This window comes from Monodon monoceros, unplaced genomic scaffold (assembly GCF_005190385.1).
Source record: "Monodon monoceros isolate NGI ecotype Baffin Bay Population unplaced genomic scaffold, NGI_Narwhal_1 Super_Scaffold_5, whole genome shotgun sequence".
NCBI classification, from domain to species: Eukaryota; Metazoa; Chordata; class Mammalia; order Artiodactyla; family Monodontidae; genus Monodon; species Monodon monoceros.
Window position 1 is genome coordinate 107,922,810 of NW_021703782.1, and position 25,119 is coordinate 107,947,928.

Consider the following 25,119-nt stretch of genomic DNA (forward strand, 5'->3'; position numbering starts at 1 on the left):
GTGAATTTTAATGTGAATTGGTTTTGGTAAGGAAGTATCCCCTCACTACATCACCGAACCAAACAAAAAGGAGAGGAGAAGAAAGATAGCCGTCACCATCCACATTGTTGCTCTCTGCCGGCCTGCACCTTTGCTTTCCTCCCCTTCGCAGCGCCCAGACGCAAATGACCCAGGGAGGGGCTCCCTGCACGGGCTCTCACCCGCTGTAGGTCTCAGTTAGAGACTCACGTGCACTTGTGTCTCATATCCCTTCTCCTGACTTCCCTGTGCCGGACGAGGCTGTACGGCCTCTGTGCGGCTCTCTCAGTCCCCACCCTGTTCTGGGAGAGCGCTGGCGGGGCATCTCACGTGGGCATACTGCTGGGATTTGCAAGTCTTGCCCTCTGATGCTTCGTACTCAGCCCAAATCGAGGGAGCAGGAATGAGAAGGAGATTTATGTTTTATAGTGATTTTCATCTCTGATCACTGTTTAGTTCTAGATAATGATATAATTATAGGTTTTAGGTAATAATAATTAAAAATTACTTTCTTTTCCAGTCAGCAAATGCTTATTAAGTTCTACTCTTTATTAATTTAATCAACAGCATTTACTGAGTACCTGTTATGTGCTCATTTCTTGTTCTGGACATTGGGGATACAGGATAAAAGCAGACAGCTTAGGGCTCTGTTCTCATGAAGCTGACATTCTAGTAGCTGGAGACAGACAGTGATCAGGCAGATAAACAAGGAGTTGTCAGCTAGTGGTAAGTGCAACGCAGAGAAGTAAGACAGGTGATATGATGACTAACTGGTGCTGGGTGATGACTGTACATTGGCTGGTCAGGGGCTACGTCATGGAAATTTACGCTGGGCTCAGAATGGTTACAGAGAACCAGACATGTGAATATTAGGCCGGTGGAGGAGGTCATGGAGGAACACAACATAAGTGGTTTTCTGAACACTCGGCCCTGTGTGGAGAGTCGTTTATCTGAGGTTCTGCTGTGCATTAAATTAAGGCTCAGCGAAGCTGGCCTCCGGAGTTGTTGGCGTGTGTGTCGCTCTGTGGCTGAAGGTCGTCCCTGTCCCCTCAGCTCTACGTCTCCTCGGAGAGCCGCTTCAACACTTTGGCCGAGCTGGTTCATCACCACTCAACGGTGGCCGACGGGCTCATCACCACTCTCCACTATCCGGCCCCCAAACGCAACAAGCCCACCGTCTACGGCGTGTCCCCGAACTACGACAAGTGGGAGATGGAGCGCACGGACATCACCATGAAACACAAGCTGGGCGGAGGCCAGTACGGGGAGGTGTACGAAGGCGTGTGGAAGAAGTACAGCCTGACGGTGGCCGTGAAGACCCTGAAGGTAAGCCCGGGACCGCCCAGCTGTCCGTCCAGTGAGAGCCTCGCTGCTCACAGCGCCTCAAGGTGGCGCACCACCTTAGTTCAGGGAGGCCTGTTGCCCGCTGGGGCGCAGCGACGCCTGCCTGTGCACGCAGCCCGGGGCCTCACTCTTCAGCTCGAGCCGGCTGTGTTTCTGTGTATGGGTTGACTCATCCTCTTATTCTCAGTGTGTTTCCGCATATGCCGAGAGCTGAGAAGGGCTGTGGGTTTTTTGGTGTAAAAAGGTTAGTCATTTGGAGGAGTTTTTCATTCTGTGGCAAGGGTGTTTTAAAGCCGTGGGGTTCTGTGCTGTTTTGTTTGGCATTTGGATCGCTTCTTACTGAGTTAAGAGAAGGCCGGCGGGGGGCGGTTCTCTGAGTTGTAGGAGATGTAACCAAAATGCGTTTGACTCTTCCGTGGATTTTTGTTGGTGGATTTGAGAGGCAAGTGCATTGGGTGTTTCTAGCACGTTCCCATTCCCCACATCGTATGTCCAAACTTCTGGAAGCACAGGTGTGGGCTGCCTCCTCTAGGAAGGCACCAAGGAGACATGGGAGCTTCGCAGGGCCTCGGATACTGCCTGCCCGCTGTCGTTCACTGCGACTTCCACTCTCAACTGACGCCTGGCGTTTGTAGTCTCTAGCGGTTGTTGGCGAGCCAAGGGAAGGAAGTTCAATTTGCAGGCCTCGCCTCCTTCAAACTGTGAGCCGTGTTGTTAGCTGTGGTGAGAGTGTCCCCTAGTGTTGCCCTGTGTGGCTTTCGCTTGCTTTAAATGAACTCCCATTATGTTGACCTGTGCACAGAAATTGAGAGAGGGAGCCCCGTTTTGCAGCTGTTAACAAAGAAGCAGAACTGAAACACCCACCACTGGGAAAAATGAACCTGAGTGTGTGCGTGCTTCTTGAAGGTCGGTCAGGTGCACGCAGCCAGAAAGCCCTCCTTTTCGGGACTTGGTCATTTCCCTGCTGCCCTCACTCAGAGGCACCATAAAATGGAAATTGTGATCTCTGGTTGATAGGAAGTGACACTTTAGAGAAAAGATTGCATTCTTTAGTCCCAGAAACCAAAGGTGGCTTCTTGCCCTTCATGTTGACTGTGTCCCCTTAGCTTGGACGCTTGGGGAGGGGGGTGGGGAATGGTGGTGGCATGGGTATTTCAAGGACCCCTGGATATTTTCCAGATAGGATTTTCTTCAACTTAATAAGTATTTATCAAGCTCCTCACTTTTATTTGCCAGACCCTGAGCTTAACACTGGGATTTTGGAAACAAATTGGACAGAGTTCTTCACCTCAGGCTAGTCTAGGTGGTTAGAATCATCTGGTTGGTAGTAGTCTAGTTAGTAGGAGAAATAGGCAAGTATGACAATAATTGCGGTGTGGTGTGACAAGGGCTGTGTTAGAGGCACGAGCTCAGAGCTGTGGCACCACATGGGGACGAGAGGAAGGACGGGTGAGCTCTGCTCAGCAGGGAGAAAGCAGAACGGGAGTTGTGAGCAGGGCGAGCAGGAGTTGGCCAAGGGAATGGGGCCAGGAGAGGAAAGTAGAGGGCAGAGAGGGCTCGCCGAGTCACAGAGGCCTTGAACCCGGCTAAGGAGCTGGGATGCTGTCCCGGAGGCAGTGGGGCGTGTTAAAGGGTTTGACGCACAGGAATAAGGTGGTCGGATTCGCTGTACTCGGGGACACCTATGTTGGCGAGCCCTCGAATGAGCTGAACAGCCATTGCCCCACTTCCCAGAGCCCAGGCCAGGGCACGGGGAGGCATGCGCTCCAGTGTCCCAGGGCGGCACACGGCCGAAGACCAGGCCCAGGGAGACTGGGCCTTGACCAGCTTGCAGAACTGTTAAAGGCGCAGGCGCTACCCACATGTTTGCCAGGGTTTGCAGAAACAAAACAAGAGTAAAAGCACAAAATACAGTAGATAGCAGTCCAGGAAAGGCTTGTTGGAAAACTTTAAAAAGAGGTAGAGGGCTTCCCTGGTGGCGCAGTGGTTGGGAGTCCGCCTGCCGATGCAGGGGACGCGGGTTCGTGCCCCGGTCCGGGAGGATCCCCCGTGCTGCGGAGCGGCTGGGCCCGTGAGCCATGGCCGCTGAGCCTGCGCGTCCGGAGCCGGGCAGCTGATGCTGGGCCGTGACTTTGCAAACAACTGAAGAAGGTGATTCTAGAGAAGGGACCCCCGGAGCTCGGCGGTGGTTTTTTTTTACACCAGTACATCAGAAGTATCTGGAAGTGGGTGCCTTCTAGAACATACTTCTCTAATGATGTGTTATTAAGCTTTTTATTATACGTTTAATTATTTTTCCTAAGAGCCTTATTAACTTGTGATCCCATAGTTCATTAAAAAAATTACAGAATATAGTAGCATCGATTTCTGTGAATAGTCACTCCAAGTGGTAGCTAATTAGGGAAAAGGGAATGTGTCATTTTCTTTCTTTTTTTTTTTAACTTGTGAACGTGGTTCTATTTTTTTTTTTTTAATTTATTTATTTTTGTCTGTGTTGGGTCTTCATTGCTGCGCGCAGGCTTTCTCTAGTTGCAGCAAGCGAGGGCTACTCTTCGTTGCGGTGCGCGGGCTTCTCATTGCGGTGGCTTCTCTTGCCATGGAGCACGGGCTCTAGGCACACGGGCTCACTAGTTGTGACTCGCGGACTCTAGAGCGCAGGCTCAGTAGTTGTGGCGCACGGGCTTAGTTGCTCCGCAGCATGTGGGATCTTCCCGGAGCAGGGCTCGAACCCGTGTCCCCTGCATTGGCAGGTGGATTCTTAACCAGTGTGCCACCAGGGAAGTCCCAAGGGACTGTGTCATTTTCTAGAGGTATATTAACCCAAAATAAGGTACTGAGCAACTGCTAAATAAATTATCCCTCCTTCCACCCCACCCTGCACAAAAAACATCTGTACAGTGTGTTTCCCACTTGGCAAATAAGATTAGTATCAACATTTGGGGCGTTCATCTCCACTACAGACATTGAGAGTTTGAGTGGGTTCCAAATAGCAGTGATGGCTAATATTTATTGATTCTTACTGCGTGCCTGAGTCTGAGTGCTTTAGGCTTTACATAGAGCATCTCATTTAATCCTTCCAGCCACCTTAAGAGAAGGCTACTGATGTTACCACCATTTAAGGCTGAGAAAACTGAAGCAGAGAGAGGTTCAGTAACCGACCTAGCGTTAGTTCCATGGCAGCAGTGACAGAGCCAGGATTTGAACCCAGGCATCCCGCTCCAAAGCCCAGGTCTTTTTTTAAATTGTTCCTCTGGTTCTGATTTCTCACATACCATGAAAAATATGCATAAACCACAGTTACGCATTTTAAAAATCACTCCCCCCCCACCCCCGTTCACTTCCCTCACAGGCTGTAGCTACGATCTGCCTCTCTCTTGAAGACTACTTGGGAAATCCTTGCAGCTCTAGCCCAAGCTTTTGTTTGTTCAGCTGGTTCTCACTGAGCCCCTCTTTGTGCCGGACCTCCTTGTCCTTGGTTGGCATTGCGGGCCCTCAGCGGTCAGGACCAGGCTCTCCTTAACCAGCAGGGGGAGCGAGGCCCTACTTTTATCCACCACTGGGCCCTATACCTTCAGGGCAAAAGGAAGACCCGAAGAGAAGAAAAGGGAGCACTAGGTTGGCCCCTATGGATGGGAAACTGGAATTACAACAAAGGCGCCCTGACGGGACCGGCTAGTTTGAATTTTGGCACTGCTTAGCAGGTCGTAGGCGTGTGCTCTCCTTGTTAAAGGCCTAAGAGAGCGGCCAAGCACAAGAAGCCCCAAGCTTCAGGTGAGCTGTACAGTAAGTTTGTAAGTCAGTTTTCTTTCTTGAAACAGTTGTGCACGTAATAGAATTTGGAAAGGTCTACTGTTAATCTAATTGTGTTATTAAAATTGACTCATAAGCTAGCTGACAAATTTACTAAAATAACAGAAATTAACACTTGAAAAAAGTTAAAACTTAGCACTGTACTCCATTCTTTACCTATTTTTCCAATAGGTAATATATACAGATAGTTTCAACTACCCTTGATTTTGGTGTCTTTCCAGAAACAGTCCACATGCACGTATCTTTCTTAACCATGTGGCAGTGCTATAGACACGGCTGCTCTGTGCCCTCTGTCGTTTACTTAATGTGTCTTGGCAGTTATTCCTTGACGGTACGTGTAAGGTGGCCTTGTTTTTGTATGGATATATTTTAATATGTCACCAGCCTTCAGTAGACGTTTGTCTTCTTTCCACTCCTCTGCTGTTACAGGCAGTGCACAGGGATTCTCCTTGTTTGCACACGTGGGAGAGTGTCCTGTTAGGTCAGCTCAGAGTAGAACTGCTGGATCAAAGAGCTCGAACCAGTTTGCACTCCACCACTGGTGTGGAGGAAGTGCCTGTTTTCCCTACCCTCACCAACACAGTATGTTTTGGTTTGGGTTTTATGTTTGTTATCTTCCCCCGCAGGAAATAAGGGCTCCAGGACAGCATGAACACTGGGCCGTCGCACGCGGTGGCTCTCACTTCACGGCGGGACGGGGGCTGTGCGCTAGGGAGACAGGCTACTGCCATGTCTCAGTCGCTCGGGCAGCGGCTTCCCTTCTGGCCGTGCAGCTGGATACGGCCGCAGTACTGGGGAACCAGAGTCATGGGGGCTCTTCTGTGAGATTGTTTCCTGTGGGCTTTTCACTTGAGCTTCAAGTCCCCCACCTGGTTTGTGAACCATCCACCTTCCTCGGTCTAGCTCGGAAACTGCCCCCATCTCTCCAGTGTGTGGACCCTGGTCGAGCTGATAGGTGCAGGGTGGCACTTCGCTGTGCTTGTAACCTTGCTCCCCTGGCATCGGGTAAGAACCGGAAACGTGGAAACTGATCTATCTTAGACACGAGCCCAGCACTGCGGCCAGGGGTCCCTGCTGAGAGGAGGCATGGAGAGCTCTAAAAGCTGTGCCACGGCAGCGGGGTGCTGAGCTGTGTTTAAAAATAGTGTTCTTTTTTATGCTGTAGAATTCCTACTCTTGGGGATGAGGCCAGTGAGCAAAAAGGGCGAAGCTGGTGAGAAAACACCTGTGAGATGTTGAGTCTGGAAGAACGTGTCTTTGAGAAAGACCAAAAAGCCAGAGTTAATTAAAGAACCAGCCTGTCTTCCACACGAGCAGTATGTTTAGTCTCCTTCTCAGGAGTAGAGATCAACTGTGTTAATAACGATAAAAGTGAGTCCCACTGGGTGGGTGCTGACCGTGTTGCGGGCACTGCACTTGGCACTCTTTGTGCGCGAGGCAGGTACCGCTGTTCTCTCCATTTGGTAGATGAGAAAACAAGTTCGCAGGTAATCTGTTATCTGTTATGTAGGCAACTTACCATGGTTTCGCAGCAGCAGAGCTTGGTCGGTATAACTCACAACATCCTCTTAACCTCTGTGCCAGCCAAAGCATTGGTCCACATCTGGCCAGGCCAGTCAGTCCTCATGAAGAGAGGGCAGTTGACCCAACTCCCCCCTTGACAGACCAGACCGAAATTCACAGCTTTTGTTCAGAGCGTTGCCTTTGCCCGAATCATTCGGAATTACTTCTATTTCACTATGTAAGTGGAAGAATCCTCTTCAAAAAGATGATGGAAATTTTAATAATAAAAGTAAAGGAATATAACAGGGAGAACAGCATCAGGGATATTTCCAGTTTAACACAGCTAGAAATGTAGGATGCTGTTAGTAGTTTAAATTATAAATTGAACCAGGTCTGATTCCAGCAGGGGGAGACAAGTTCACACCGATTGTCCTGAAAGAAAAAACAGGGAATTATTTATACTGTCCACACATCATGTGTGTGCGGTTCGTGTGTGTGTGTGTGAATGAAGAGAGAAAGGCAGAAGAGGGATGCCTTTGAGAGCCACAGTGTTCCTTTTGCATGTCCATGCCTCTCAAGACCTAGAACATGGTTCTTGTAGAGAAGAGCCAGTAGCTATAAGAGCAGTGTTATATCGGAAATGAGTTCACTGTGCGAGGCTCATTGTGTGGTGCCTCAAATCTGGAAAGCTTCATCTGAGAGCTACTCTTTGAACATATTGTTGGCTGAGCAAGGTTCTTAAAGGCCCTGGTCCTTCCGTGAGCAGCATTGAATCCCCTAGTTCCGGCAGGCACTTGGCTCTCCAGCCGTTGACAGTAGCGGCGTGTCACCCTGGTGGGTCAGAGCACTGAACGCCAGAAACGGTGTGGGCTGCTGAGCATGTTCAGGGGCAGGCAGGTCTCCGAAGAAGTAAACGGCCAGTGAGGTGGCAGCAGCGATGTGTTCTTTTCCCACCTGCGCAGCTTGACACAGAGACTACCCAAGATGTTCAGTTGACATTAGGAGCAGCTCACCATTTTTAAAGAGCAATAAACCGTGTCTGAGTTTCAGTCCCGTCGAGCCCTAAGCTAAGTGATAGCGGGCTGACACATCTCCTCACTGGTCATGCTTCGCTTGTAAACATGCTTGACCAAAGCAAGACAGCACTAAGTAACGGGTGACCCGTCCTCTGGAAGTCTTCCCCACGTGCCAGGGTAGGAACCGACTAGCCACAGTGAGTAGGACACTTTAGCGCTTTGTTTCCCGAAGGGGCAGGTACAGTGTAAATAAAGCTCCACATTTAAAGTACAGCTGATAAAGCTTCTCTTGGGGAATCTAGTTTCCAAGTAGCTCTCTCCCTATCTCCCATGCAGGCCTGCTCTTCAGACACACTCAGACTCCATGTTGAAACGTGGAGGGTGGGGTTCTGCTTCCCTTGCTGGTTTTCATAGCAACAGACTGTGTCATGTATCACCCACCTGCTTCTTGCTTTGATGGTCAGTTGAGAGGACAGCGGGTTCTTTAAGTCAAAAAGAGGTTTACCGGACGTAAACCCACAGCCAGGCTCCTGAAAACAGAGCCGACAACAGCACTCCAGACTGATACGTGAGGAAATGCAGAAACATTATCGCCTTTGCTCTGGGCATTTGCGGATATCTTTGTCTCCCCTTGGCATTTAAATACTGTGAACTTGCCTAAAACGTGGTGTGTACTGATGGTACCTGTGAAGCCGTTGTTAGGGGAGCTGCTAGTGAAGACTACTTTAGGATCTGTGAGTAATTGACCTGACAGGTAGTGCTGATTGCTTCATTGAGAGCCCCATGAGACCGCATTCTTAAGAAGTTCAGCATCCTCTCTTTCTGCCGTATCTTGAGGCATCGTTCTTCAGTAGTGCTCTACATCTTTTTGTCATCAAGGTCTCTTCTCTTTTTTTTTTTTTTGCGGTACGCGGGCCTCTCACTGTTGTGGCCTCTCCCGCTGCGGAGCACAGGCTCCGGACGCGCAGGCTCAGCGGCCATGGCTCACGGGCCCAGCCGCTCCGCGGCACGTGGGATCCTCCCGGACCGGGGCACGAACCCGCGTCCCCTGCATCGGCAGGCGGACTCTCAACCACTGCGCCACCAGGGAAGCCCCAAGGTCTCTTCTCTTAAATCAAGTACATTTCGGATTCTTCAAGTGATTTTTCTTTTTTTATATATTAAGCATTTTGGGAGGCCTTGGAAGCCAGCTGTTCCTTAGGGAAGTGGCACCAAGTTTGTGGTATTTGCCTCCACGGGTGATGGAAACAAGTATAGTCTGCATTTTGGGAGGCCTTGGAAGCCAGCTGTTCCTTAGGGAAGTGGCACCAAGTTTGTGGTATTTGCCTCCACGGGTGATGGAAACAAGTATAGTCTGCATAGAGCCACCAGGGCAAGTCACCAGCATATACAGCCAGCCTTGACGTGGTGCTCAGGGTGAGAGTTCCAAAGCTCAGCACCGAAGTGGAAAATTCTTCGTGCCGTTGGGGGTGATGATCGGGCCGCCTTGGAACCTGTCCAGAGCGATGTCGTGGTTGAGACTGGTGGACCGGGATGATCGTTCGTGGAAGCTCCTGTCTGTATTAACCATTCAGGTCGTACTTCCCCACTTCAGCACTTTCCTTGCTGAGATAATGTCATCACTTCTTTTTTTCCTGCAGGAGGATACCATGGAGGTGGAAGAGTTCTTGAAAGAGGCCGCAGTAATGAAAGAGATCAAGCACCCCAATTTAGTACAGTTACTCGGTGAGTGCATGGAGCTCTGGAGAGAGGGCCTCTTAATTAAACCCTCTGGGGTGACACAGGTGCTATTAGAGAAGAGATGGGTGGCTCACTGCATTGAGGTTTCTGATTTGTACATCTGTCCCCCACCAGCATCCAGCCCTTGGTAAAAGGAGGCCTGTGTGGGAGGGGGGCGTGTGTGTGTCTGTCCGTGTGCCCACGCGAGCGAGGGAGAACGTTATTACTTTAAATTGATACCCAAAGCAGTCAAATGCAAATTGGCATCTGAAACCTAAGAATTTCAAGAGTTCCTTCACGGAAGTGATTCTGTACGTAGACATACCCGATTGCGGGGTGGGGGGGGGGGGGGGGGGGGGGGGGGGGGGTGGGTGTTAAACTAACAGTGATTGAGTTTGTCTGATGTGGCCCGGCCTTTGCTTATGAACTCAGTGGCAGCCTCTTCCTGTTGAAGTTCATTGGCTTGAGAGGAAGGAAAGAGTGGGGCCACGTCCCTCCCACAGGAACATAATCTCAACCCACCAGTGCATGGAACCATCTTAGAACTTGGGCCCAGGACGCAGGGGCAGAGTCCGAATCCGTTTCGGAAGCCTAGTTCTTCAGGGCTCGTCTTCTGTGATATGTGTTCAGTCGGGAGCAGGGCAGCACACTGAAGCCTTGTCTTGTTGGCAGGGGTCTGCACCCGGGAGCCCCCGTTCTATATAATCACTGAGTTCATGACGTATGGGAACCTGCTGGATTACCTGAGGGAGTGTAACCGGCAAGAGGTGAACGCCGTGGTGCTGCTCTACATGGCCACTCAGATCTCATCGGCCATGGAGTACCTGGAGAAGAAGAACTTCATCCACAGGTAGGAGCCCGGCCAAGCTGCCCCCGCCGCGGGCCTGTGGGGCGCGCGTGGGGCGCGGGCATCCTTCGACACAAAGCCCCAACCCGCGAGGTCTTCTGGCTCAGCCTCTCTCTTCAGTGCTGGCAGCTCATCGGACCTTGGAGCAAAGGCAGACGCCAGGTTCCTGACGCCGCCGGCTTCGGGCGTGCATCCGGGACTAAATTCAGCCCGGCCTGGCCCCTGGACCTCCAGAGCGCTTCATCCGCAGCCTGAAAAGTATTGAATATTTCACTTCGGAACCATTTTGGGCTAAGAGGAATATTGAATGAAGTTTATAAAAGGCGCCCCTTCTAATCATCACGGCTCCCTCTGGAGTAGAGCGCTCTCTGCTCCTCCAGGGCCGGGGTTCATCAGTTATGACCTCTTCCCGGGAGCCGTTGGCATTGCTTTTACACAAGCGCTCAGTAACAGCCGTGTGTGGGTTTTGTTTCTGTGCTGCGTGTTTTTCCTTCTCTTCATTATTATCATTTCATTGTCTGCTTAACTTGCTGTCATCTGGTTCAGGGATGTTTCCACTACTGTCAGAATTGTGTATACGTAGTTCTGAATTAAGCGTCTTTGCTGCTTTAAAGCCTGGAGTGTTTTGACCTTCAAGTGTGCCACAATTATCTTGGTCTTTGCATTCTTTACTGGTGGAAATGGCTTCCTAGCAAAGTGACGGCCTCTGCAGGACGGGGCCTGATGGGCTTTGCCGGAGTCTTTTACACAAGACGCTCTCCCCGCCACCGTGGTGACCTTTCCTACCCAATTAACTCAAGTATGAAACCTGTACCTGAGACTTCATAGTGAGGAGTAAGGGTAGCATGTGTGAAATGCTGGCGGTTCCTCGTAAGACGGATTTTCTCTGCTCCACGAGAGCCTCCTTCAGATGCTCCCGTCACTCAAGAAAGTGAACCCTCTGAGGCTGCAGACTGAGATTTCTTGACTCCTGGTTTGCCTTGCACGGCTAGGTTCGTTCTCTCTTCGTTCAAGCAAACTTAAAGTGCTTTACCAAAATCCTATTAGGCACAACTCTCCTGTATTTCCTTCCCCTCTGATCGCTGATGAGCCGGCTATCTTACGCAGCCATCGCCTTAAGCTGGTGCGTCTTCTCATCCCTCATTCCAGTTTGCCTTGCGATTTCATGGTTAATGTCCGTGAACCAAAGATTAGACCCCTACTTCCCAGGGAGAATCAGGAGGCGAGAGGAAGCTGATTGCACAGGGGAGAATTTATAGGACACATTTGGATAAGCATCAGGAAGAAATAGGACAGTGGGAAATACATTTGGGTAAAGGATGTCGTGGGCTTTTTTTAAATTTTGTCCTATCAAGTCTGAATAGGACAAGCGAGGCTCAGTCTGATTTAAGTTTCTCGAGATTGAGGCCTGGCCTATGCGTTTGTGCCCCGTGCCTGGCACAGAGCAATAATAACTGAACAGACGCTTAGATGACACTGTTCTCCAGGCATCAGTCGAAGTGCTTTACCTATTAACTCACTACCACCCACAACCACCCTAAGAGGTAAGCACCGTCATTATCACCTTCATTTTATGGCTGGCATAAGTGAATCCGAGGGTGATTAACTTGCTCCAGGTCATGGGGCCAGGGAGGCTGCTCCCTGTGCCACCCTCTGCACGTGGGAGCGCGGTGGGTGCTGAGGGACGGGCGCTGCTCCCCAGGGGGCCCGGACTCCATTTTCCCATTGTCGGTATTGCACCTTTATAGACAACGGTGGTGGACTTGTGAAGCTGGAAAGCTAGCCGGAAACTCTCACAGATTAACTTTTTCCTTTCCCAGAGATCTTGCTGCCCGAAACTGCCTGGTAGGGGAAAACCACTTGGTGAAGGTGGCTGATTTCGGCCTGAGCAGGTTAATGACAGGGGACACTTACACAGCCCACGCCGGGGCCAAGTTCCCGATCAAGTGGACGGCACCCGAAAGCCTGGCCTACAACAAGTTCTCCATCAAGTCGGATGTCTGGGGTAAGGGCTGCTGCTCCGGTTTCGCCCTCGCCCATGCAGGGTGGGGCTGTTTCCCTGTTTTTCTTTTCTCTCCTTGCTTTTTCACTTCCTCTTTCTTGCTCTTTCATTTCTTTTTCACTACTTAGTTCTCTTCCTTCTTTTTCATTTTAAAATCTTTTCTCCCCTGTTTGCTGTCCAAAATGAAGTAAAAGTGAGCTTTTTTCTTCCAAAATAATTCAGATTAACTTTTTTTCCCCCACTCACCATCTTTATGTCTTCACTCTTAGTTTGCTGCCTAGGTTTGCAGGGGCAGCCGGCCCACCCTGCAGACACCCAGAGTCTTCCTCTGTGGAGAGAATGCTGTATAGTTTGGTTTGGGATTCAAGTAGAATATTACCCTCTGAAGCCTCATGTGACAGTATTTTATTTTTACTTTTTTGAAAAGAACTTTTTATTATGCCAATTGTAAGCATACACTAAAGAAGACAGAGTTACCTAACGTGCCCCAGGCACCCATCACCCAGCTTTGCTGTCATCGCCTCATGGTGCCTCTCATCCTGTACACCTGCCCACCCCCCCCCCGACCCTTGTTATTTCAAAGCAGATCCCAGACAGCATAATATCTTGTCCATGAATATTTCATATAAGTCTCTTAAAGATGACTTTTTTATTTGTATAACCACAAGTTGAGATTCATTTCTGAATATTATCAAATATCTAGTCAGTGTTCAAATTTCCAATGAAATCATGAAAGTCATGCTTTTTTTCTTTTTTTTTTTTAATTTATTTTTGGCTGTGTTGGGTCTTCGTTTCTGTGCGAGGGCTTTCTCTAGCTGCTGCGGTGAGCGGGGGCCACTCTTCATCGCGGTGCGCGGGCCTCTCACTGTCGCGGCCTCTCTTGTTGGGAGCACAGGCTCCAGACGCATAGGCTCAGTAGTTGTGGCTCACGGGCCCAGTTGCTCCGTGACATGTGGGATCTCCCCAGACCAGGGCTCGAACCCGTGTCCCCTGCATTGGCAGGCAGATTCTCAACCGCTGGCGCCACCAGGGAAGCCCTTTTTTTTTTTTTTTTAAGCAGTGTGTTTAAATTGGGATGGAAATAGGAATCTCACAGTGCTATTAGTTGACAGTGGCCCTTAGGTCTCCTCTACAGTGTAAATTCCTTCTTTATCCCTCTGCGTCCCTTGCTAGTTATCTGTTGAAGAAATCCCGTCATTTGTCCTTTAAAGTCTCCCACACTCTGGATTCTGCTCACTGTACCCCTGTGGTGAGATCTGTCATGTTCTTCAGTCTTCACTCTCCCTAGATAACGGGCATTGGGATCGAGGCAGCTTGATCACGTTCGAGTTTGACTTGTTTTTCTTTTAGTAAGAGTACTTCATAGGAAGGGGTGTACATTTTCAACAGTAGGCCCATAATTCTTAGTTTTCTCTCTTGGTCTAGATCCGCTGATTTATTAGGGGTTGCCAAATGATAATTCTCATTCCTTATGCATTTATTAGCTCAATACTTCTATAAGAAGAAACTTCTTCTCCCCTACTGTTTGGCTATAGTAAAGGTACAGTTCATACAGGAAAGATAGGATAAATGTTTGCTTCCTTGCCATTATTTACCGGTTTCCACGATAACAAATTGGTTTCTTAATACCCTCCAACGGTGACCAGGTTTTTGTTGTTTTTCTTTTGTGATATTATTATAAGCTCTTGGATTTAAATATATTTAAGTATATTATTGATTAACCCACTGCAGTTGTTTTTTAAATTGACGTTCAGATTGTCTCATCTTTGGCCAGTGGGGACTTCAAATTGTTCCTGGTCCTTTTGACAAAACCCTATAGTCTTCTATAGCATCTCTGCTATCTGGAATGATAAAATATTCCAGGTTCATTCTCTGCCCCAGACCTGAATCACCTGTTTCTCCAAGGAGTTATGGTTCCTAAATGGGACCTGGAATTTCAACGTTCTGTAAGATTTTAATGAAATTTTTGGAGTTGGAAGGGCCCTTAGAGATAATCTCATGTACCCAGAAAGGAGAGGTGGCCTGTCTTAGGCACATGACTAGTTGCTCACAGAGCCATGAGTAGTAATGGCCTCCTCAATTCCAGTCCTACGTTCCTTCCACCACATCTCCCAACAAGATGGCTAGGCTCCCTAAAAGACCCTGGAGGGGCTGAGCAACCCAGGCCTCTTCTCTCCTTCTGTTTTAGTCGGTGGGCGTGAGTAAACGGAAAACCTCATTCTGTCCTGTTCTGTCCGGGGCTGTTGGTCATTAAGAGCCGGGTAGAATGTCAGCGTCTGAGCTGCTTCTGAGGGTGTAACTTCTGACGTCTGCTGCACAGTTCATCAGTTTTAAGTGCAGTGTAGTTAAACCTTACACATCTCGAACGATCCTGCTGTTTCTTTTTTCTTTTAGCGTTTGGAGTGTTGCTTTGGGAAATTGCTACCTACGGCATGTCACCTTACCCAGGAATTGACTTGTCCCAGGTGTATGAACTCCTAGAGAAAGACTACCGCATGGAGCGCCCGGAAGGCTGCCCAGAGAAGGTCTACGAACTCATGCGAGCATGTGAGCCTTCCCCCGCCAGTTCTAGAAGTCTCTGTGGGCACTTTACATATACCCAGGGCAGGAGGATATATGTAAAGTAAAAAAAATCGAAGTATTCCATTTCCTCTCTTCATTCCCCTTCTTCAGAAGCAACTAATGTAACAGTTTGCTACCTGTTTTTTTTTTTCACTTTTTCAGTATGCCTTTATTTACCCATAGTATTTTATGTGTGAGTGTTTTTTGTTTTTAATGCAAAAATGAGATTGATAGATACCAAACCTGGGTTTCTTATTAATAAATACAAATTTCTGGTATAGTAGGCAAATATTCCAGGTGACTTTTATCCACTCGTTTTTTTATATATATGTATAAAAATTTATTCCCTCAACTTTTTTTTTTTTTGCACTTAGCAGTGTAACAGGCGTGTCTTTCCGTGTCCGTAATTCAGAGCTTGTGCTCTTTCTTTCTCTCGCTCTCTCTCCCACTTTCTCGCCTCGTGTCTTTCCTTACGTAGCTGCCTGGCATCTATTACATGATTTATTCATTCATCCAGTCCTCTTTGGACGGACATTTGTTTGTCTTCTGCCATTATGAACAAGACAGGAACCGGCACCCTCATACGTACATGCCTCTGTGCGTTACGCTAGTACTTACGGAAGTTGAACTGTTGGTTCAGAGAGCCGTGTGCATTTTAAGTTTTGATAGATTTTCTCAAATTGTTTTCCCAAAAAGTTTATATGAATTTATATTCTCACCAGAAACATGTGAGAGGGACCCTACGTCCTCACCTACACTGGGGCTTATCAGTCAGTCCTTAATCCTCATTTTCATCTTGTTTTAATTAGCACGTCTTTACTGGTGAGGGATTCGGACTTCGATAACCATGAAGTGAGGGTGAGATAGGAGGCAGGCTGCTTGGTTGAGTAATTTTCTGCATTTGCTGGGGGCAGGTTGGGAAGAATATGTTTGTAAATGTAGTTGTTGCTGTCAGCGTATCCCTGGCATTTTATAATCCATATTCCTGCCAGTATCTAAAGTCTTCCCAAATTCTTAATGCCTGCAACAGGGCACAATGGCATATGTCACTTGAACTTGTCATAGCAAAAGATGGTTAGCAGGATTGGAATGCTGCTTTAACTTCCAGACTTTTCCTTGAGAATTTCTCATCCCCTGCTTGTGAGCAAGGCCTCACGGGTAGTCTGACTTGGTTCTCATCTGTCCAGGTTGGCAGTGGAATCCCTCTGACCGGCCCTCCTTCGCTGAAATCCACCAAGCCTTTGAAACAATGTTCCAGGAATCCAGCATATCAGATGGTAAAGTGCTGGTCCTTAGGGTGCCTGCAGTGGGGAGAGAGGTTGGGATGGGAGGGACGGCCGTGTGGGACCCAGCCCAGTCCTTCAGTCCACACTTCCTGCTAGAGTGCGTGGGCCAGCAGCTTACCTGAGACCGGAAAGCTGGGCGGGGGGTGGCCCTCTGTCTCTTGCAGCCAGGGTTCTGAAAACTACTCAAGTACTATTTCCTCAGGATGTGTATCTCTTTTCTGTAACTGTGTATAGATGACTACTCTTGTCTTAAAAAGAAAAAGAAAACCAACATACCAAAATGACGTCGTTACTGATGACTGCTGGTTTTGTTGTTGATTTTTTTGGTGGTTCTTAGAAGTGGAAAAGGAATTGGGGAAGAAAGGCATGCGAGGGGTTGCAGGTACTCTGCTGCAGGCCCCAGAGCTGCCCACCAAGACGAGAACCTCCAGGAGAGCTGCCGAACACAAAGACGCCCCCGACGTGCCCGAGACGCCCCACTCCAAGGGCCCAGGAGAGACTGGTACGTCCTCACCACCCGCACGCACCCGCCTGAGGTCTGGGGGAGTCGACCCTCAGGGCCAGTGCAGGCAGATGGGAAGCAGTGAGTGGAAACTGCACAGAAAGACAGGCAAACCCCGTGTTAGTGGTCCAGCTTCGAGAAGAGGAAGGTTCTCCTTTTCCTACAGCAAGCCCCTGCCCCGTCATTTAGGAGCCATTGGCTTAGGCAGTGGTGCTTATGAAACCTACTAAGAACAAACCCACCTTTTCGTGTATCATTCACAGCGTTTGTGCTTGCTCTTGCGGCAGATACAGCAATAATAAAATATTGAACCAAACGAAGCGCAGCTCGTTGTGAAAGCGCTGATACGAAAAACTCCCTGGCACCGACGGAGCCAGGAGACACCTGTGGAGAGCTGGAGAGCTGGTGTCCCCTCGTGGTCTCTGAGAAGAGACCGTTTCTGGTGCTCTTCCCTAGACTAGCGAGGGCGGTGGGAGTGGTGAAAAGGGGCTCTCAAGGTGCTATCGGGGGTAACATTAGCAAACACTGATCCAGTGCTTCCTATGTGCCGGGCTTGACTCTAAGCGAGACTGTTCTGATTTAGCAGTTCCCCCAACAAAAAAAAAAAGAAAAAGAAAAGATACAGAAGCCTCGGTTCTACAGCAGACCAACTGAATGGAGGTGTCTGAGGCAGGCCCAGCATCTGGGTGATGCTCTGATGGGCCACACGCTGGGTGAATGGGAAGGGGCAGGACAAAGCCGGAATCTGTGGACCCCATGATTCCCAATTTTTTTCATCATGTACCCATGTTAATTTTAAAAAGTTGAGGATGGGAGGGAGGGAGACACAAGAGGGAAGAGAGATGGGGACATATGTATATGCATAACTGATTCACTTTGTTATAGAGCAGAAACTAACACACCGTTGTAAAGCGATTCTACCGCAATAAAGATGTAAAAAAAAAAGTTGAGCGTGCAGGTCTTATACATAGGTATGTGTATGTACTACTGCACAGACATGTATACTATAAAATATAGCAAAAGTATACACTTGAAAGGTTTACATAAGAAATGAACCTAAATTCGAGTGCGTTCTTGGCGCGCCCTCGGACCGTCTAGCTCACCTAGCGCACCCCGCTTTGATGGCATGTAGACTATCCGGAATCTGGACCCCGCGTCCTTCTGTTAGTGGCCCTGATTTCAGGTCGTGGAACGGTGTGGGGAGGAGAGGCTGCTATGAAAACTTGCGGCTTATAAAAGCCCACTGATAAGCAATTGTGTTCATTTATGCCCATCAGTATTCATCTGACGGGTATTTTGATACGTAATCTCATGGTGAGCCAGGAGTGTCAATTAGCTGTTCAGCCCTGAAATAGAGCTGTGCATAATTCATTAGCATTTCACTTTCTTCACCTTCTTCCGCTGGATGAAGGTTTGGGGAGGTCCTTGGCTTCCCCTGATTCGGAAGCCCTGTGCGCCGCCTGGTGTTCTCACAAAGGCCCCCGCTACCTCAGCTTTGAGTTACAGGGCACTGACGGCAACCGTGCTCGCAGCCGCCCTCGGAGGGAGAGTTCTGTCATTCACTCGCGGGGAGCTTGGCAACAGCAGAAAGATTTCTTAGGAGCTATTATTCATATTTAAAGAATGCCCATTTAAAAATTTTAAAAGGTCACCCATCTTGTTTCCCAAGCATAATGGCCCATTGTCGTTGCACCGTGTGGTATGTGGCCCCTTCCCTCCTGACCGTCCTCGTGGGAGCCTCAAGCGGCTGACTGGTCCGAGAGGCACAGGTTCTGACCCTGGGCTTGTCCTTGTCGTGCTTTTTACTCTCCAGATAGTGGTGTTGAGGGGACTCTGCTACTTTAAAGGAAACCAGCAAAGAGATGAGGGGACTGGGGGTGTCCCCGCTTTTTGCTGTGCTGTCTTCAAGGAGAGAGACCTAAGCTTTTCCTAATAATAATACCAACAACAGTGACAACAGTTACTGAGAAATTTCGTGCCAAGAGCTGTGATTGCTCCACGTTCGTTATCGCATTACATCCTCACAGCAGCGCTGTGGGTAGGTTTAATGTCCTCCGTGTTATAGATGAGAAAGCCGGGGATGAGCAGAGAGAACTAACTCGCCCAGGTGGCTGGCAGTGGGACCGTACGCAGGCCTGTCAGAGCCCAGTGCCCGGACCCGTGGCTGCTCTGTAGGAACAGGCCGGCTGATCCAGGCAGGTTCCCCGCTCACTCAGTCGCCTTTGGCCTGGAGTCATTAAACTCTTCCCCATGTGTTTCAGATCCTCTGGACCACGAGCCTGCCGTGTCTCCATTGCTCCCTCGAAAAGAACGAGGTCCTCAGGATGGCGGCCTAAATGAAGACGAGCGCCTCCTCCCCAAAGACAAGAAGACCAACTTGTTCAGTGCCTTGATCAAGAAGAAGAAGAAAACAGCCCCAACGCCTCCCAAACGCAGCAGCTCCTTCCGGGAGATGGACGGCCAGCCGGAGCGCAAGGGGGCCCCGGAGGAAGAAGGCCGAGACATCAGCAACGGGGCGCTGGCGCTCGCGCCCGCGGACGCAGCCGAGCCAGCCAAGTCCCTAAAGCCCAGCAGCGGGGCTGGCGTCCCCAATGGAGCCTTCCGGGAGTCGGGGGGTACAGGCTTCCGGTCACCCCACCTGTGGAAAAAGTCCAGCACGCTGACCAGCAGCCGCTTGGCAGCCAGCGAGGAGGAGAGTGGCGGCAGCTCCAGCAAGCGCTTCCTGCGGTCCTGTTCCGCCTCCTGCGTGCCCCACGGCGCCAAGGACACCGAGTGGCGGTCGGTCACGCTGCCTCGGGATCTGCAGTCCACGGGAAGACAGTTTGACTCGTCCACATTTGGAGGGCACAAGAGTGAGAAGCCAGCTCTGCCTCGGAAGCGGGCAAGTGAGAACAGGTCTGACCAGGTGACCAGAGGCACAGGCACTCCCCCACCCAGGCTGGTGAAGAAGACCGAGGAAGCAGCCGACGAGGTCTTCAAAGACACGGCCGAGTCCAGCCCGGGCTCCAGCCCTCCCAGCCTGACCCCAAAACTCCTCCGTAGGCAGGTTGTGGTCGCGCCTTCCTCCAGCCTTCCCCACAAGGACGAGGCTGGGAAGTCCAGTGCCTTGGGGACGCCTGCTGAGCCGGCGCCCCCCACCGGCAGGGCAGGGCCAGGTGCTTCTGGAGGGACCAGCAAGGCCCCTGCCGAGGAGTCCAGAGTGAGGAGGCACAAGCCCTCCTCCGAGTCCCCAGGGAGAGACAAGGGGAAATTGTCCAAGCTCAAACCCGCCCCGCCGCCCCCTCCTCCAGCCTCCGTGGGGAAAGCCGGGAAGGCCTCCCAGAGCCCGAGCCAGGAAGCAGCCGGGGAGATGGGTGCCAGTGGGAAAGCAAAACCCATGGCTCTGGTTGTGGGTGCCGTGAACAGTGACGCTGCCAAACCCAGCCAGCTGGGAGAGGGCGTCAAAAAGCCCGCGCTCCCGTCCATGCCAAAGCCCCAGTCGTCCGCCAAGCCAGCGGGGACCCCGACCAGCCCAGCCCCTGCTCCCTCCGCGCTGCCGTCAGCATCGTCTGCCCTGGCAGGGGACCAGCCATCCTCCACCGCCTTCATCCCTCTCATATCGACCCGCGTGTCTCTTCGGAAAACCCGCCAGCCTCCGGAGCGGATTGCCAGTGGTGCCATCACCAAGGGCATGGTCCTGGACGGCACCGAGGCCCTGTGCCTGGCCATCTCCAAGAACTCTGAGCAGATGGCCAGCCACAGCGCCGTGCTGGAAGCCGGCAAAAACCTCTACACGTTCTGCGTGAGCTATGTGGACTCCATCCAGCAAATGAGGAACAAATTCGCCTTCCGCGAGGCCATCAACAAACTGGAGAACAGTCTTCGGGAGCTTCAGATCTGCCCGGCGACGGCAGGGAGCGGCCCGGCGGCCACGCAGGACTTCAGCAAACTGCTCAGCTCCGTGAAAGAGATCAGTGACATCGTGCAGAGGTAGCAGAAGCCGGGCGTCGGGAGCCTGCAGCGCGTGAGGGCTCCCCCGTGCCCGTGACGGTGGCTGAGACGGGACCGGCGAGCTGGGGCCTTGGCCCAGGAGCTCTGCGCTGGGCAGGGCCGAGGCCGCCGTGGAGTGCAGCCCTACTACCTACGTCATGGCCCCGCCGCTCTCCTGCGCTTGCCTTCTCCTCAGCCCGGGCTCCCTGGGCACCTGTCCGAGTTCTATCTGTGGGGTTCCTGCCCTGTGGACTGCACGCCAGCCTCTTTCCCACATCGTGCTTCAAAACTGAGCTCTTGGGGGCAGGTGGGAAGGCGGATGAGCACTTCCTTTTCATCTGTCTTTCTGGAGGACCTCCCCTGGCTATGCCTTCGCCTCCATTTCACCCCAAGAACGAGTACCCTGCGTGGGAGCTGTGTCACCAAGGCCTTGGGAACGGTCGCCTCCACTCACCCTGCGCAGAGAGGTTGTGCACTCACCTTCCTCGTGCCTCCTGTGCCGAAGACACGTTTCCAGAACTGCATCTTGGGAAGTGCTACCAGCTGGCCACCCTCCCCTCCACTGCTGCCGCGGGCTGGTGCCCTCACCATTTCCTCACGTGAAGGACAGCTCTTGATTTGGGGGGTAAAACAGGGTGCTAAAACCAACCAGCCTCCGGGTCCCGGGACAGGTGGGGAAGCCGAGGAGGCCCGTGATGTGGGAGAGGCTCCTTGTCACCCACTCTCTCCGTGTCCTTAGAGCCCAGTTCCCGGCTCTCTTGGGACATGCACTGCTAATCCTGGATAGAAAGCTTGAGTCTTAAGGGTAGCAGGGTCGCTGGTCAGCGTACGGGGGCTCCAGAGGCGGGAGGGGTGGCGGTGGGTGAGCAGCCGCTGCCGAGATAGCCCAGGGCTGGGCCGGTCTGCGGTGAGCGCAGGGTTACCTTCCTCCGAATTTCCAGGTGCCCTGAAGAGGCGCTTGGTCTCGCTTTCCGATTGGCCTCTTTCCGCTCTGTCGTCCTCCTCTAAGGCAAAGCAGACGGTTGCAGGGCTCTTTCCCGGTGACAAGCCAGCCTTCAGCTTTCTGGAGTTCTTGAAGCCTTTCAGAACTCGGCCCTCAGCACAGCTGCCTCCGATACGGAAGGAGCTGCCATTGGGCGCCAGTGCACGCAGAGGAGGAAAGGGACTGGAGCACCGAAGCCCAGCCAGCGTTGGCTGCACCCTGACGGGCACATGTCTTATTTAATTACCACGAGCAACACTTAACCTAATGTTTCGGTTGGGCTCATCAGGGATGAAGAAAATCACAAACAAATGAACCCCCAGAAAGGGTCTCAGAGAGCAGCGTAATCTCCCCCAGGCTGTCCAGGACCAGGCTCCTAGGGCAGGAGCCCAGTGTCCTTGACCTTGACCTAGAGCCGCTGCTGAAGAGCAGGCCGACGGGCCCCTGTCTGGGCCTCGCCGCGCTCAGGAGCGCCCCCTGGAGAAACCAGGAGGAAACCACCTTCCGCTCCCCAGGCCTCCTAGGGCCCGTGACCTGCACAGGCCCGATTTTTACGCTCATCACCTAAATTTGTATTTTATTTCTCTGGTAGAGGTGGTGTCCTCTGAGTCGTTTTACGCTGTTTTCACAGCACGTCACCTCTTTGCCCCCCAGACTGCTGTGCTACACAGACCGAGGGAGGTGCCAGAGCACCGCCAGTGGCCTTGCAGACAAAGCAAAACAAAGCCCACCCAGGTTCCCTCCACTGCCTGTTTCTGTGAGGTACTGGTCTCTTCCTGTTCACATGATGTGCCACTATATTTTGCATTTATACTTTGGTATTACACTCTTTTTATAGACTTGCTCTTTTATAAATGATGTGTAAATAGTTTTCCACCGTCCTCCCTTCCGGAATGCCTATGGTGTCTTTTTTTTTTTTTTTTTTTTTCAGTCCAATACATTTTGTTTCTGTATGTGACTCTGTTTTTTGAATCCACGTCTCTCCTCCGTAGTATTTTTTAAATAAATGTTTACAACACTAGCACGTGGGCAGGTTGCTTTGGTCTGCAGTTCCTCCCTGTTGTTCAGAGCCGTGGCGTGCGTGTGGGCAGGGAAGGAGTCAGGCTTTCCCGAAGGGGCCGGGGTCTCCGTGTTGGGTCTTACAGAATAGAACGATCCCGCATCGGCCGTTTCACAAGCCTGTCCTCATCTCAGGCCCTTCCTGTGCCCTTGACACCTACCTGCCAGCAGCCTGGCTCTTGGCGGCGGCACTGAGAGTGGGCTGTGCCACCTGTCAGGCCGTCACGGTGTCACTGAAATGGGGGAAGGAGGTCGCGTCCCGGATTTCTCTCTGGCCTGAAAGGGTTAATCGCTCCCCAAGTGCATTCTTTCTCTTTACATTTGAGCTCACTTTCAGCCACTGTCATCGGTCCCCAGAGCACCCCTCGCTTGTGTTCCACGCACCGGGCATCTGATTTCTTTGTGTGGATGAGGAAGGAAAGGGGGTGCTGGCCCGGGCTGGGCTGTGACCTCTCCCAAGGGGACTGTCGAGGAGGGTGCTGACGAGTCCTCGTCTTGGTCTCCATTTAACGCCAGCTGGCAGCTTGGAAAGTGGAAGTCGGGGGGAGTGAGTAGCACCCTCTGATAATGGTGCTTATTACGCCAACAGCCTTGTCAGAGGACACAGAGCCTGTCCCCCAAAGCACGTTGAAGAACACGGCTCCGTGAAGCCTCTTCCCCGGAGACCTCGGCGGCTGCACCTCGGCTGTGCTGCACGTCGGGCGGCGCGCTCGAGCCGGAGCTGCAGACGGCCCCCGGGACCCGTTTCTCCCCTCGTCTCACAGAGGCAGGACCCAGGCCCAGGCCGCAGAGTCTGTTAGTGGCTGAACCATCACTTGACACCAGACCTCCCGAGTCCAGGGCTTTTCCACAGGCAACGCGCTCTTCCCTTGAGTGACAGCTCGCAATCTGAAAGAGGGCGTAGAGCGATTATGTTGACAGCCACACTGACGTGGACCCTTCACGGAAGCCTCACAGCAGCCTCTTAGGCAGGGTGCGTTGTCCCGTTTTCCCCACGCTCTATGACTGGAGTTTACTTGTCCAGCCATAGCTCACACGTGGTGAGGCCGGGACGCAGCCTCGTGTACACGCTAGCCACCTTGGCGGCTGTTCCGGTGTGAAATAAGGGTCTTAGAAGACTCTTCTCCAAAGTGAGAATCTTCCATGACTGTCACCCGAGCCCAAGAAACTTCCTTGGGTCTAGCCGTTCTAGGACAGTGGTCCTTAACCTGCTTTTAGGTCAGAGAAACCCTTGAGGACCAAATGAGGACTGCGGATTTAGCCCCAGGAAGACGTACCCGTGTGCGCACACGACGGTGTTCAGAGGATTCTGAGTCCCGCCCTCAAGGTGCAGAACCAAGGAGTGAGTACCCGAGGGCCCAGCCCCCCGCAGGCGGGCGGCCTCTGTTGGTGCTACCGCAAAATACAAACCTCGAGCGTCACAGTGTTAACAAAACACTTGCTCTTTCTGACTACCGAATGTGAAATAGCTAGTGGGTAGCAGCCTCATAGCACAGGGAGATCAGCTCGGTGCTCTGTGACCACCTAGAGGGGTGGGATAGGGAGGGTGGGAGGGAGGCTCAAGAGGGAGGAGATACGGGGATATATGTGTACGTACAGCTGATTCACTTTGTTAAAAAGCAGAAACTAACACACCATTGTAAAGCGATTATACTCCAATAAAGATGTTAAAATATATATATACATAACAAAAAAGAACCCCAAACACTGAAGAACCCCAAACGGGAAACAACCCAAGGTCATGAAGAGCAGGGAGGATAGGTACGTGCGGGGTGTTCACTCCGTGGAATGTCGGGGAGCAGTGGGGTGGGACAAACTCGCCCCACTCCGTGGTGTGTCATGCCGGGCAGCCGCCAGGTGACATGCTAATGCGTCGGCTCCCATGTACTTCAACGGGCATGTAGTCTGGTGTAGAAGTCAGGGGGCGGGTGACCGGGGTGCGGGAAGGAGGCTCGTGCCTGGTCGGGGCACAAGGGAGCTCTGGGGGCAGGTGATGTCCTCTTGCTTAGTCTGGGTGGTGCTGGCTAATGGGTGTGTCACTGGGTGAACACTCATCAGACTACACTTAGAATTGGGGCACGTTCCGGATGTGTGTGATATTGCGATGAAAGTTTTCTTAGAATTACAGCTCACACGTGAGTGCTTTTAGATATTATAGACGCGCTCTGCATTACTACGTGGAACACCCACACCTTTTTTTTTGTTTAAATGAGGGAGGTTCTGTCACTGTCTTCATTTAATGGGTGAGAAAGCTGGCTTCAGAGATGTGAAGCAACTTGCCCGAGGTCACACAGCACGTGCCAGCTTAACATCTGCTGTGCCAGATGAATTTGTCGATGGTCCAGATGGCCCCACCATGACTAGCAGAGACCTGGGCTCCAGGGCCAGGCTCCTCCCTTCATCATGGAAGAGAAGAATTCAGAATTACAGCTAGCCCAGCTTTTTGGGTGTCGGGGATATTTTATAGACAGGGTTCCCCAACTGAGTGCTCTGGGGGATC

At 51.4% G+C, this 25,119-nt stretch overlaps 1 protein-coding gene across 5 annotated transcripts in view; it reads left to right on the forward strand.

Moving 5' to 3' along the window:
• Positions 1-22,582, forward strand: part of ABL1 (ABL proto-oncogene 1, non-receptor tyrosine kinase) — a 134,218-nt gene extending 111,636 nt beyond the window's left edge. For 3 of the 5 annotated variants that reach the window (XM_029201798.1, XM_029201797.1, XM_029201799.1), the window contains exons 4-12: positions 1,072-1,344; positions 9,332-9,416; positions 10,083-10,260; positions 10,378-10,515; positions 12,078-12,262; positions 14,654-14,806; positions 16,009-16,098; positions 16,445-16,609; positions 18,871-22,571. In XM_029201798.1, the coding sequence (XP_029057631.1) occupies positions 1,072-1,344; positions 9,332-9,416; positions 10,083-10,260; positions 10,378-10,515; positions 12,078-12,262; positions 14,654-14,806; positions 16,009-16,098; positions 16,445-16,609; positions 18,871-20,582 (2,979 nt within the window). In that variant the 3' untranslated portion in view covers positions 20,583-22,571. Of the gene's footprint in view, positions 1-1,071; positions 1,345-9,331; positions 9,417-10,082; positions 10,261-10,377; positions 10,516-12,077; positions 12,263-14,653; positions 14,807-16,008; positions 16,099-16,444; positions 16,610-18,870 lie in introns of all 5 variants that reach the window. The other 2 variants (XM_029201800.1, XM_029201801.1) reach the window with 2 other exon arrangements.
• Positions 22,583-25,119: the final 2,537 nt, after the last annotated feature.